Genomic DNA, 14854 nt, shown 5'->3' on the forward strand with positions numbered 1-14854 from the left:
CAATTTGTGTTGTGGTTTTTCTTATTACATTTTCAAGTTGGTTACTGTTGATGTATCAAATAGCTATTGCATGTTGATTTTGTTAAAAAATTGCTGCCCTCTTGATGTGTCTTCTTGATTTTCACGTTATGCCAGCTGTTTCTCTTAGGTTTTTTAGTCAGAAAATCATGTTTTTAGACAATGAGAGTAGTTTTTCCTCCTTGCTTAATGTTTATCATTGGTATTTTGCTTTGTGCCCACTGTGCCAGGTCTTCTTGGACAGCACTGACTAGTAGAGTTGATATGAAGATTTCAACTTGTTTCTGAAGAACAATTTCAAATTGTTCCTGATTTTAGAGGGAACACTTCTAATGTTTCACACAAAGTATGATATTTTTTATAGGCTTAGGGAAATTACTTTTACCTGTACTGAACTGAATTCTGATTTTTGAAGGTGTTAAGTTTCATCATAGTACTTTGTTTCTCTATTGAGATAATTGTTTTCCATTAATGTACTAATGTTACTTATTTCTTTGTTACAGTTTTGTTTTTTTGTAAAGTTTGGACTGTCCTTTAATTTTTTGGAATAATTTCTTTCGTAAACTATTGTTTATGCATGTATAGGATTCATTTTAATGTTTTTATCTAAATATTTGTTAGTATTTTTATCTAGGTTTTTAAAAAATATTCACTTTACTTATTTGACTGCACTGGCACTCAGACAGTGTCATGTGTGGGAACTGTTCTCTGAGGCCCTGCACCACTGGGATCTAGTTCCCTGAACAGGAGTTGAACCAAGGCCCCCTGTATTGGGAGTGCAAACTTAACCACTAGGTCACCAGGGAAGTTCCCGTTAGGTTTTGGGTTTTTATTTTAGGATTTATTTATTCATTTATTTTTGGCTGTGCTAGGTCTTCATTGCCACTCTCGGGCTTTCTCTAGTTGTGGTAATTGGGGGCTATTCTCTAGTTGCAGTGCTTGGGCTTCTTCCTGAGGTGGCTTCTCTTGTTGCAGAGCACAGGCTCTAGAGTGTGGGTTCGGTAGTTATTGATCGTGGGCTTAGTTCCCCTGTGGCATGTCAATCTTCCCAGACCAGGGATTGAACTTGTGTCTACTGCATAGGGAGGCAGAGTCTTAACCATTGGACGCCTAGAGAAGCCCTAAGTATTTTTAACAAATGAAATTGTGCAAGTTGTGCTGTCTTGCCTTCTCTGTGAGATTATACAAGTTTATATAATGAGTTTACCATCATTTCCTGGCTCTACATCTATGGGAGAAATTTTCTGTTTCTTGGATATTGATAAAACTTACTTTTATAGATAGTGTGGGGCTGTTTACTTTATGGAGAGGCTATACCTCTGATTACTATTTCAGTGTATTTTATGATCGTGGACTCATCAGTCTGGTCTTCCTAATTCTTTCTGGGAAAATTTTGACTACTTTGATTTTCTAGGAAAGTTTCTATCTCTTCTAAGTTTTCATATTTATTGGAACAAATGTATAAATACAGTCAACTCTGCTGTCGTGTTTGCTTTAAAAATGTAAATTTGTTTCAATATGTTAGGGAATGCTGTGAGCTTTCTGATTTCAGGCAAGCCTATTTTCACCATTCTATAATAAACTACAGTGCTTCTGACACAAACATCGGGTCTTTTATAAGGTACAGTGCCATATTCGTGGTGGTATTTATATATTTCTTAACCATTAAACATGTATAAAACTCTACTGTTTTTATTAAGATTTTTTATTTTCTTTTTTTCATGTGTGGTGATAAAGGTGTTACACCCCAGCCCTGTTCTTCCCATAAGCCTGAGACTTTCATAGTGGTGATTTTTTTTTTTTTTTTTTTTGTAAATACATACCACATTATAGCAGAACTGCCTTTGTATAGTGATTGCTTGCAAACTTTAAAATCGCTTCTATATCCTAGATTTTATGCACATAGTCTTGGTCATAATAATTTTCTTATCCTTATTTCTTGATTATGCTTGTCCCATTAAAAAAGTTTTAGTAGTTCTTTTGTATTTTATTTTTATCAAGCTTAAAAATAGTAAAAGGCTTAAAATAGGGCTCCTGGTTGACTGCTTCCCCCACCCCCACCCCAGCCCCAGCATAGATGTTTGTTTCCCTCTACAAGACTAAAACCTTCTTGAGACCAGAATGGGTTTCACTCATCCTGAAATCTTCAGAACCCAAAAGATTATGTGGCACATGGAGGCTCAATTATTAGTAGTATTTTTAATTCCCTCTCAAAAGAAGTGGTGGCCTGGGCACAGGAGGCAGACTGTGGAGGATATTCTCCTTTCCTGGATCCTCTACAGCTTCTCCATGTCTCCAACTGTAATTGCAGCCTATTGAGTAATGTGTGTGTTGTTATAGGAGTTGTTGTCATTCACGGATATATCTATGGAGTTCAGCTGGGAAGAGTGGCAGCTGCTTGATTCTGTGCAGAAACACCTGTACCGGGATGTGACTCTGGAAAACTATAGTAACCTGGTGTCTGTAGGTAAGTACAGCTTCATGAGCCTGTACAAGCCCAGATCATGAGTCATAAGTCACCATTGCCTTTTCTTTTGTTGATCTACCCTGAAGCCTCTGGAGGTTACATGTTTTTAGCCCCTACTGAACCCTCAGCTCCTCACTGTCATCTTCCCCAAGTGCAAACAAGCTGCTTTCTTTCCTCCCTCCTGACCTCTTAGTCCTCAGCAGTCTGACTACATTCTCTATGACTTTCCCTTAACAGGGTATCATGGTACCAAACCTGATTTAATCTTCAAGTTGGAGCAAGGAGAAGAGCCATGGATCATAAACTTCGAGGTTTCCCATCAGAGCTGTCCAGGTGGGTGAGCAGATACCATGAAGATGGGAGGTGGGGAGTAAACCATGTTGGCATTCAGGCAGTGTCATGTGTGGGAACTGTTCTCTAACCTCTTGTACCATTGGAGCAGCTCAAGATGAGCCCAAGAGTCCTCAGGTGAGGGCTATCACTTGCCTCCCATGACTCCAAGAGGCTGGTGGGCTGTTCTCTACACACTGCTCAAAGGTTGCTTTCTGGGTTAGTTTCCTTCCCTCAAGCACATTCCTTACTGTGGTCATGGGCCTTATTTTCCCTTTTGCCTCTGCAGTTAATTCCCTCAACTTTACCTGCAGTCTTCTCCTTCTCTCCTCTTGACCATCTTAGGAGGTTTCATTGCTTCCTTCACTCTTCTCACACTAGTCATTTGGAAATTACAACTCTTACCTTCTTGAGCACTTTTCTTTCTTTTTCTTTTTTGCCACACCTCATGGCTTGCAGGATCTTAGTTCCTTGACCAGGGATAGAACTCATACCCCCTGCAGTGGAAACATGGAGTCTTAAGCACCAGACACTGGGGAAGTCCCTTGGGCACTTTTCTGAAAAGAATTCTGAAACCTAGCCTTAAGTGGTTTTTATCACCTTATATTTGTTTCCCTGATTACTCTTTCTCTTCCCTTTCAAGTTGTCCAAGTTTGGGCTTCTCCTCTATATCGTAACTCTGGAAGGACTCTTCCATCCTGAAAATTGAACTTTTTCTGCCCAGTGTTGTAACAGCAGAGCTGTCATCCCCTCCTCTCTTCTTCCTGCACTCTGGTTCCAGCTTTATATGCTTCAGGACAGAGCTCTTGATCTCCCATTCTGCATTCTCAGTGGCAGAAATTGGAAGACACTTCTGAAATTGCTCTTCCTCTTCAGTTTTCCCACCGTTTTCTTTTTTGGGGAAGAAAATGTTTAGCAAGCAGTCCTGAGGAAACAGGACAGCTTCTGAGGTCCCCAGTACAGCAGTCATGTCCTAGGGTGACTGAGGCTTGTGTCTGATGCGTGCTGTCGAGACCTTGCCCTGTTCTTGCTGCTTTCCTTTAACCTTGCCTTTCTATAACTCTCATCATCACAGTGTTCAGGCTTCACAGATAGACTTTCCCATTTTCTCTACATCTCTTGTCCAACCTTAAATGTGACCTTCTCCAGGGCTCTTTCCCTCATGTCATTCAATACCTTGTATGTGCTGTTGATGCCTAATTTTTACTGAGCACTGAACTTAAGTGCAGAGAAGGCAATGGCACCCCACTCCAGTACTCTTGCCTGGAAAATCCCATGGACGGAGGAGCCTGGTAGGCTCCAGTCCATGGGGTCACTAAGAGTTGGGCATGACTGAGCGACTTCACTTTCACTTTTCACTTTCATGCATTGGAGAAAGAAATGGCAACCCACTCCAGTGTTCTTGCCTGGAGAATCCCAGGGACGGCGGAGCCTGGTGGGCTGCCATCTCTGGGGTCGCACAAAGTCAGACAAGACTGAAGCGACTTAGCAGCAGCAACAGCAGCAGAACTTAGGTGTAACTGCCTACCTGCTTCTATGTTTGAATATTTAATGAAGATCTCCAGTATAATAAGATCCAAAACAAAGTCCTTTGTCTTTCTCCAAACATGTCTCTCTCCCAGTGTTTTCAGTCTCAAAGAGCAGTACCTCCTGCTTCTCAAGTCTCAAATCTAGGAGTTTCTCTTGCTTCTGTCTAAAATGTTTTTACCTTAATTTTCTTATGGCTCAATCCCTGTTTTAATATCTCATTGTACCATCTTAAACGTTATACCTAGCTATTATGTACCCTGTTGATTCACCATTTGAGTAAACTGCTGAAATGATAAAATTGGCATAAATAGTTGGCAATGGATTTTATCAGTAAGTGCAGGCTAAATTTTTTAAACTTCTATATAAAAAATACTTCTCATCACTGCTTATCAGCTACCCATTTCTGTAGAGGGATTTATTGTGGTTTGATTCATTTCCCCTTGCCCCCACACTTGGTTATATGGTGTGTGTGTGCACTTGGCCATTATTTCTTTTGAACCATTGTCAGAGGCCTGGACCAGAAGAAAAACACTCATTAAATAGCAGTTCTAAAGTGTTTTAATTCTAATCAGGTTTATTTATGATTTTTAAATTACAATGTTGTTTTTTTTTTCTTAGACGGTTGGGAAGAATGGTACCAGAAAAATCATAATGAATTTGAAAGTGTTCAGAGAAGCTATGCTTGTAATGCATTTGGAAAACTTCATCTGAGCAAAACCCACATTTCTTCAAGACAAAGACTCCTTAAATATAAAACACATGGAAAAAGTTTGACACAAAACTTAGCTTCAGCCACAAGCTGTCTAAGAAAGAATACTGATCAATTTCATGGGTATAAAGAATCATATTTTATTAAGCATCAAAGAACTCATAGTATAGAAAAAAACTGTGTATGTAACGAATGTGGGAAAGCTTTTCGTTGTAAATCACAGCTCATTGTACATCTCAGAATTCATACAGGAGAGAGACCATATGAGTGCACTAAATGTGAAAGAGCCTTCAGTGCCAAGTCAAACCTCAATGCTCATCAAAGAGTCCACACAGGAGAAAAGCCCTACTCTTGCATCGAATGTGGGAAAGTCTTCTCTTTCAGGTCACAACTTATTGTCCACCAGGAAATTCACACAGGAGGGAAACCTTACGGGTGCAGTGAATGTGGGAAAGCCTACAGCTGGAAATCACAACTGATTTTACACCAGAGAAGCCATACAGGAGTAAAACCATATGAATGCAGTGAATGTGGGAAAGCCTTTAGTTTGAAGTCACCATTTGTTGTGCACCAGAGAACTCATACAGGAGTGAAACCCCATAAATGCAGTGAATGTGGGAAAGCCTTTAGGAGTAAGTCATACCTCCTTGTTCACATTAGGATGCACACAGGAGAAAAACCCTATCAATGCAGTGACTGTGGCAAAGCTTTCAATATGAAGACACAACTTGTTGTGCATCAGGGAATTCATACAGGAAATAATCCTTATCAATGCAGTGAGTGTGGGAAAGCCTTTGGCAGGAAGGAACAGCTCACTGCACATCTGAGAGCTCATGCAGGAGAGAAACCTTATGGATGCAGTGAGTGCGGGAAGGCTTTCAGCAGCAAATCATACCTCGTTATACACAGGCGAACACACACAGGAGAGAGACCCTATGAATGTAGTTTCTGTGAGAGAGCCTTTTGTGGGAAGTCACAGCTAATTATACATCAAAGAACTCACTCAACAGAGAAGCCCTATGAATGTAGTGAATGTGAAAAAGCCTATCCCAGAAAGGCATCACTTCAGATACACCAGAAAACTCATTCAGGAGAAAAACCGTTTAAATGCAGTGAGTGCGGGAAAGCATTTACTCAGAAGTCATCTCTCAGTGAACACCAAAGAGTTCATACAGGAGAGAAACCATGGAAATGCTCTGAGTGTGGGAAATCCTTCTGTTGGAATTCAGGGCTTCGTATACATCGAAAAACTCACAAGTGAGAAATCAGAACAGAATAAATTTGGATGCATACTCACAGAAGTTGATCCTCAAGAGAATTCAGATGATAATAGAAGCAGGATATATAAGTAGGAACACCTAAAAGTACATTCTAATCAGATTAGTCATGTGGGAGAGAGACCAATCATATTTGGAATGAAGATGCAAAAGCTTTCAGAAATAAGTCATGCAAATCTTTATACACAGGAGAATGGTTGAAGGAATAAAGAGCAGTAATGGTATCATATACAGTAGCATAATTATGAAGATTTAATTTGGGAAATGCATATTAAGTCCATATGAATTTAATAAATCAGGAAAGCACTTTTCCATAGAAGATGTGTTACATGGGGAGTCATGTTCCAGATTTGATGCTGTTTTTGAGTGAAGAAAGTCCTTGGTGGAGGATAAAGTAGTTTTGTTTTATTTTTTAATATGTAACTAATAGGAAAATAGCAAAGAACATATTTTGAAGGTTCAGGGGCATGGAGTGTGACTTTCCTGAGTAATACTGCATAGCATTTTTTTTAATTTTGGTATTTTATTTTTAAATGTAACTTGTTATATTTGATAATTTGTGGAATAACATCTTCCAATATTCTTTATATTAAATGCTAAGTATCAGTATTGTCTCTTTATTTCTTAGCAATATAACTAAAATAGCTTGAATTTTAATAAATGAAAGGATTTTATCTTACTCCAAATGATTTTACTTATTCAATAAGTGGGTCTGTCCATTTTTACAGGGCTGCTTTCCAAGAGCACTCATGGTAATGAAGATTGATTGTATTTAGCAATTTGGTGTCTGCTCCCTATTTATTGATAAGAGTGGCTTAGAATTCTCTGGAGAAATACTCCTCCTATGTTGTGCACATCCTTGTGGTGTATCTCTCAGGGTGTCCTTCCCACCAGCCATAGGTGAGCATTGTGCCACGGTTGAGTCATGATAACATCTTTTCCAGGAGTTTGAGTCTCTAATTCAGTCTCACATGAACCAGAAGGGAAATATCAGAATTCATGCTTGTACCACAGTTTTAAGACCATCAATTAGTTCCTGCTATTTCAATTTCTCAGGATAACTTTGGATATTCTGAACCTAATTTTCTGGTGTTCTGTGTGCTTCCTCATATTTGCAATAAAAATATTATTTTCTGCTAATGTTAAGAAGAATGAGTTCTATTTCTTGTAACTGAAAGGCTTTAATTGGTAAATAGTGTCACTGGAATAAACTGTTAGTAAACTGTTGGATAGTAAACTGTTAAAGAAAAGTGGGGTTTGTGGTTTAGGTTTATTCCTAAGACAAGAATAAAATCTTTCAGATTTCTACTTATATTCCAAAGTGGATTTTTTAGCTCATAGTATGAAATAGTGTTGTTGCTTATGTACACCAAGAACCTCATGGACTCTGTTGGTAAGATTCTGGCAACACTCAGGAGCTATTGTCCTAGAAAACTTTTAAATTTATGAGGAAATCTGGAACATCAGATGAAATGGCTAGTTCTGGTTCCATCAGCTCTTAAACACAAGGCCAGACTTGAAGGCCTGAATCTCATCTCAGCGCAGAGTGTTGTCAGCAGTTCTCTGACATTGTGGAAATAATTGCTTACTCAAGAGTTGTAGGGTTGAGATGATGGAAATCAAAGACACAGTTGCTGAGGTACAGAGTCATCTACCTTAAGTGCACCAATCCCTTATGTATACATGTTAGAAAAAGTGTCTCTTGATAATCGATCATTTGAGTAGAGGATCCTGTGAAGAATCTGAGGACTCAGCCTAGCAAACTCATGATACACTTTGTATGCTTGTCACTCGGGGATACAGCCTAGAAGTTTGCAAACTGCAAACCATGGTCCAAATACAGATTGATGATACTTTTATGGATGGCAAGCTAAGAAGCTTTTACATTTTTAAATGGTTTAAAAATTTTCCAAACTATGAAATGACAAAATTATTTAATTAAAATTTCAGTGTCCATCACTCGAGTTTCATTGGAACACAGCCAGCCATAACCTGGCTGTAAATTGCTTATACACTACAGTGGTAGAGTTGAGTGGTTGTGGCAGATACAGTATTACCCCAGAACCTGCTAACTCCCGATGTAGAGGCCCTTCCTTCCCTGAAAAAGTGGATCATTCCTTGTAGGAGGAAGCTTATTCTGCCAGTACCCCATGTCTCAGTTACCAGCTGTGTCCAAATGTACTCTTTTTATAAGGACATTGATCATATTGACTTAGGTCTCATTCTATTGACCTAATTTTAACTTAATTATCTCTGTAGAGGCCCTGTCTCTAATCCACATTCTGAGATACTGGGGGTTAGGAATTCAATGTATTTTTGACAGGATGCAATTCAATCCATAACAGTCGGCCCTCCTGCCCCCCAACCCCACCAAATTCATGTCCTTCTCACATGCAAAGTGCATTCACCCCTGCCCAACATTTCCTCCCCACCCAATGTTAATCCACTCCAGCATCAACTCTAAATCCAGAATCTCATCCAAATCAGATATGGGTGAGATTTGGGATATGATTCATCCTGGGGCAATATTCCTCTCCATTTGTGAACCTATGAAACCAAAAGAGTCATCTGCTACCAAAATACAATAATCAGATAGGCATGGGATAGACATTCCCATTTCAAAAGGAAGAAATTGTCAGGATAAGGGGTGTTATGAGTCCCAGAGAAGCCCCAAAACTAGCAGGGTAAATTCCATTAGATGTTAAGGTCTGAGAATAATCATCTGTGGCTAAATGTTCTGTCCTCTAAGCCCAGTAGGATGGTGGCCCTGAATCTTTAATTCTGAATAGTGGGGCAGCTCTCTGGAATTGAAAAGGAGGCTTTGCCCTCTGGAACCAAGAAAGTGGCCCCACCCTCAGTCTGTGTCCACAGCTAGAAAGCTCTATCAACCTGTTTCCTGCCTGTAGAATCTCAGAAGTTTGACAAAGTTCCTTCATTTTAACCTTTCTATTCCTTTGAGTCCAAGTTGGTAGCATTTTTACCGAAATGATTGATTGGATTCATAAGTCATATACCCATAATCTCTTGAGCAAACAGTGTCTGGCCACATGCTTGGTGTTCTCTCCAGAGCTTGCTTTCTTGCTTTTTGCAATATGAGTAAGCTGAGAGTCTTCCAAACCTTTGCAGTCTAGTTCCTTTTGCTTAACAATACAGTCTCAGTTTATCTCTGTCCTCCCATGTTTTACTATCAACATCAAGGAAAAGTTAAGTCATGACTTCAACACCTAGCTTAGAAATCTTTGCAGCTAAATATCCCAATTCGTCACTCACAAGTTCTGTCCTCTGTCCACTGAAACACATGTCAGTCAAGTTATCTCCCACTTTTCTCCAATTTCCAATAACATGTCCTTCATTTTTATCTGACATCTCACCAGTAGTACCTTAACATTCTCGTATTTCTACCAATAATGCCCTCAAAGCAATCGGGGCTTTTTCTATCAAGTACCTCAAAACTCTTCCATCAGTTGCCAGTTCCAAAGCCACTTCCAAATTTTTACGTATTTGCTAAAGCAACACCTTATTTTGCAACCAAAATCTTATACATTTTCTAGACTGCTGTAACAAGGTACTGCAAAACAAGTAGTTTAAGAAACAAAAATTTATTTTTCATATATTTCATAGTTCTGGGGGCCAGAAATCTGAAGTCAAGGTGCCAACAGAGTTGGCAGATTCTGAGGGAAGAATCTGCTCCAAGCCTCTCTTTGACTTCTGCATATTGATCTTTTCCCTTTGTCTCTCCACATCATTTTCTCCTATGTGTGTCTAATTTGTGTTTAAATTTTTTCTTTTTATAAGGATACCAGTCATATTAGAGAAGGAAATGGCAACCCACTCCAGTTCCTGCCTGGAAAATTCCATGAATAGAGGAGCCTGGTGAGCTACAGCCCACAGGGTTGCAAAGAATTGTACACAACTGAACACACACATGTATGCACCAGTTTCATTGGTTTAGGGCCCACCCTAATGACCATTTGAACTTGATTATCCCTATAAAGACCCTGTCTCTAAAGTCACATTCTGAGATGGGGGGTGAAGACTCCAACATATCTCTTTTGTGGTGGAACAACTGAACCCATAACACTTGACAGGGAAACAGGCAACTTGCACAATACTCTAAACCAGCTGGACCTAACAGACAGGTGAGCCACTCGGCTCCACTGCAGAAGAATGCATACTCTCCAAGTACTGTGAAATATTGTGCAGCACAGATCACACGTTAGGCCACAGAACAAGCCCCAAAGGGTATCACAAACAGCTCTAAGGCTTTGGTCAAAACTGGGACCAAATAATAACAGGTTACAACTCAAAAGAATAAAATAAAAATGCATATATCTGCATTGATATATAATTGTATATGTATAAACAACTAGGGAAGAAGGGAAAACTCTTTTAAAAATTGACTATCAATAAATACAAAAGGAAATGACAGATTAGAAACTCACAGCTTGGTAGCCAGCACAGTGATTCTTTAAGGCAAGAGTCATCCATGAATGCTAAAACTAGGTGACAGTTTCATTAGTTTCAGAACATCTTTCCACAAAATGCTTACTGCTTATAGTTGGAAAACAAGAAATCTGGCATTTACCACCTTAATTAAACAAAACTAATATTGCAACTATTGGTACAATCAAATATCAGGGAACTGGTTGCTCTGATTCTCAGAGGAGGGCACAACATCATTTATATATTATTCCAGCCCAAAATGCATAACCTGAATCTAAATTATGAGGCAATACCAAACACCAAGTTTGGGCCATTTACCATGACAATGACATGCAATTTTTAAAATATTGAGGATGTAAAAGACAGAGGCTAAAAGGCTGCTCCAGTTTAAACACTTAAAGGGACAGGGAGCTGCACAATGAACCCACATTGTTTCTTGGACATTTTCTGGGCAACTGATGGAATCTGGATAAGTTTTGTATGCTAAATAATAGTGCTGTGTTTGCATTAATTTCCTCAATTTTATAATTTTACTGTCATTAGATAATAGAATGAACTTGTTGGAGACACTCACTGAAGCTTTGGGGAGTGTAGAGAACTCACACCTGCAACTCATGCTCATACCTTTCAAGAAAAATATGTTCTTTTATAGAGAAAGCAGATGTGGTCAAATGTAAATGTTGTGTAAATATAGATAAAACGTATTTAGGAATTCTGTACAATTTTTTAAATTCTGTGTTTCTGTAGTATTTATTCAACTTTTTAATAGCATGAAATTATTTGTAAATGATACAGTTAGGAAGAGAAAAATGAATTTAGCAAGGTCTTTGGATGTCACGTCAGATTATCCACATCAATCCTATTAATACTTCTACACACCACAAAGTTTTCATAAAATAGGATTTAATACACTGAATTCATTTTCAAAAGTATCAAAATACAAAATAAGTTTTGTAGTGTTGGAACTGCTCTGTATCTTAAGTGTAGTCATTAATACATAAACATTTCCTACTTCAGGGGATTTTCCCAACTCAGAGATCAAACCTGCATCTCCTGCATCTTGCAGGTGGGTTCTTTTATCACTCATGCTACCTGTGAAACCCTACATAAACACACAGGTGATAAAATAGAACTTAATACACACACAAATGAGTGTTAAGTAAAACTGGAAAACAGTTAAGTCTTGTGGATTGTATCACTGTCAACACTCTGGCTGTGATACTATAGTTTTGCAAAATGTTAACATTGGAGTAAACTGGGAAAATTGTATAAGAGATCTCTTTGTGTTTTTTACACTGCAGGTGAATTTGCAATTATCTCAATAAAATTTTCAATTAAAACAAAATTAATCTAATAAAGATGTAAAAGGAGAATGAATAAACTATTATGTACAGTCAATGAAATAGTCAATGGAATATTATGTAACTATGAAATAAACTACAATTGAATAAACAATATGTTTATGTCCTAGATATACAGTATTGAGAAAAGTCATTCTCAGATGGCTGTGTATAACATAACACCATAGTTAAAGGCCAATAAAGTGAAATGGAATTATATATTACTTAGGCACATATGTGTAAGTGATAAGATGATGAATTAAAAAGCAAGATAATGATAACCAAAATATTTAGGATAGTGTCTGCCTTTGTGAGGAAGAGGTAAGTTGAAAAGGAGGAACTGCAAACAAAGATTCCAAATATTAATAATTTGTAATTTTCTGTTTCTCAGATAGATTCATGAACATTCATGAGAAGGCCTTTTAACTAAAATTACATAAAAAGGGACATAAATACAGGTAATTTAGATTCTTTAAAATAATAGGGAAATACTAAGGATAACCACAGGCCACTAAATATGAAATTTTAGATTAAAATTTTCCATTTTCTTGCAAATTATACATTACCATAATTGACAAAGCAGAAAACTAAAACAATGAATCAATAGCAAATAAGGAAACTGAATTGCAGTCAAAAACTTCCCTCAATGAAATGTAACAAGCTTAGATTATTGAACAGTAAACTGTTACCAAACATTGAAACACTTGATCACCATTATGTTATACAAGCAGTACTAGAAATTTTTTAAAGAATAGATTACTCTCAAATTCATTTTACAATCCTCCATAACCTTCACACCAAAAAATAGACACAATAGAAAATTACGTTTCTTGGATAGACACAATAGAAAAAAATTAGAAGACAACCTAATAGATTTAAGACTTCTGAATAAAATGGAATTCGAGTTTGTTTCTTTCCCCACACATTTGTTCATGTCTATATTAGGTTGAACTATATGAAATTACCAAAAATGAACCATTTTTTACATATGTGGCAAATTTTATTTTCCAAAGTTAACTGTAACAATATGTCCCATCTTGCATCTTCTTCTACAATGTGATTGTGCCAGTCCTCCCACTTAGAGTCTTGTTGGCTGGTGATTAGTCTGTAGCTAAAAGAGGGTGGAGAAAGTGCTTCTGCTTGCCTCACTGGAACACATGTTCTTGAAGCTTATGTGGCCCTGTGAGCAGCCCATCATGGAGAAACCTCAGAGAATCCCGGGAGAGAGACTGGGCTCAGGCTCCATGGAGAGGAAAAGATGCTCGTTCATCCCCCACATCCTCCAGCACCACACTCCCCAGCTCCAGCCACGTAAGGACAGCAAATGCATGAGGAAACCTCCCTGAACTCCTGATCCACAGAAATCACAAGAGATGTAACCCCTTTGTTGTTATCTATGCTATAGTTTGGGGTGACACTTTAGGCAGCAGTACTGACTGGAATAGAAATTTGTTCTTTGAAGTGGGATACTACTGAAACAAAATCTTAAAACATCTGCCACTGATTTTGGCTCTGGGCGGTGAGAAGAATGTGGCAGACTTCTGAGGCAAATATTAGTGAAAGACTGAAGGACCCTTTGGAAGGATATTAGAAGAGCCTAAAGATCCTAAAGGAGGTTGTTGATGGAGGCTTAAAGGGATATGAGGAAAGCATTATGGGAACATGGGAGAAAAGGTGTTTTGTTATAAGCCACAGAACGTTTCTCAGTACTGTCATTTAATGAATCAAGCAGGACCCTATGGGGTCTTCCCAAAACAGAACACCACTCCCATCCATGTCCTCCCCCTGCCTCTTATCTGTACAAAAACTTCAGCCTCTTAGTGTATGTGTGTGTGTTAGTTGCTCAGTTGTGTCCTACGCTTTGCGGCCCCATGGACTGTAGCCTCCCAGGCTCCTCTGTCCATGGGATTCTCTAGGCAAGAATACTGGAGTGGGTTGCCATTTCCTTCTCCAAGGGATCTTCCCAACCCAGGGATTGAACCTGGCTCTCCTACATTGCAGACCGATTCTTTACTGTGTGAGCCACAAGGTAAGCCCCTTAGCCTCCTAGGCCTTCCCCAAGTTCCAAAGAAGAAATTTAGTCAGAGAAGTAAGAAAATGCAGAAAGAAAGGAAAATAGTCAAGCAAGACTAAATAATAATAGTTTAGCTGCTAAATTCAAAGACCTTTAGTTCCCCCTCACGGGCTTCCCTTGTAGCTCAGACAGTAAAGAATCTGTCTGCAATGCTGGATACCCAGGTTCAATCCCTGGGTCAGGAAGATCCCTTGGAGAAGGAAATGGCAATCCACTCCAGTACTCTTGCCTAGAGAATTCCATGGACAGAAGAGCCCAGCAGGCTAAAGCCCATGGGGTCACCAAGAGTCAGAAATGACTGAGCGACTACACTTACTTTCTTTCTTTCAGGGGCTATAGATAATGTTCTGAGCTATATCCTTTGAAATGTTTTGCAGATACTGAAACCTGCAGCAGACGGAAAAGTTAAGTATATGCTGAACACCAGGACGCAGGCCCCAGACAGACTGGAACCAGAAGATTGATGATGTTGAGCCCCGATTACCTCACCACCAACCAATCAGAAGAATGTCCACAGGCTGATCACAAACCTTGTAATCCCTCTCCTTCACCCTATCTTTAAAAACTTTCCCTGAAAGCCATCAAGCAATAGCCAACCATGCACCTTGCTTGGCCCCACATTGGGCACCTGCTGTAAACACTGCACTTCCCTTCACCACAACCTGG

At 38.9% G+C, this 14854-nt stretch overlaps 1 protein-coding gene across 3 annotated transcripts in view; it reads left to right on the plus strand.

Moving 5' to 3' along the window:
- Positions 1–7643, plus strand: part of ZNF26 (zinc finger protein 26) — a 29536-nt gene extending 21893 nt beyond the window's left edge. For all 3 annotated transcript variants that reach the window (XM_061384375.1, XM_061384374.1, XM_061384376.1), the window contains 3 exons: positions 2359–2485; positions 2723–2818; positions 4964–7643. In XM_061384375.1, the coding sequence (XP_061240359.1) occupies positions 2359–2485; positions 2723–2818; positions 4964–6315 (1575 nt within the window). In that variant the 3' untranslated portion in view covers positions 6316–7643. The remainder of the gene's footprint in view (positions 1–2358; positions 2486–2722; positions 2819–4963) is intronic.
- Positions 7644–14854: the final 7211 nt, after the last annotated feature.

This window comes from Bos javanicus, chromosome 17 (assembly GCF_032452875.1).
Source record: "Bos javanicus breed banteng chromosome 17, ARS-OSU_banteng_1.0, whole genome shotgun sequence".
NCBI lineage: Eukaryota > Metazoa > Chordata > Mammalia > Artiodactyla > Bovidae > Bos > Bos javanicus.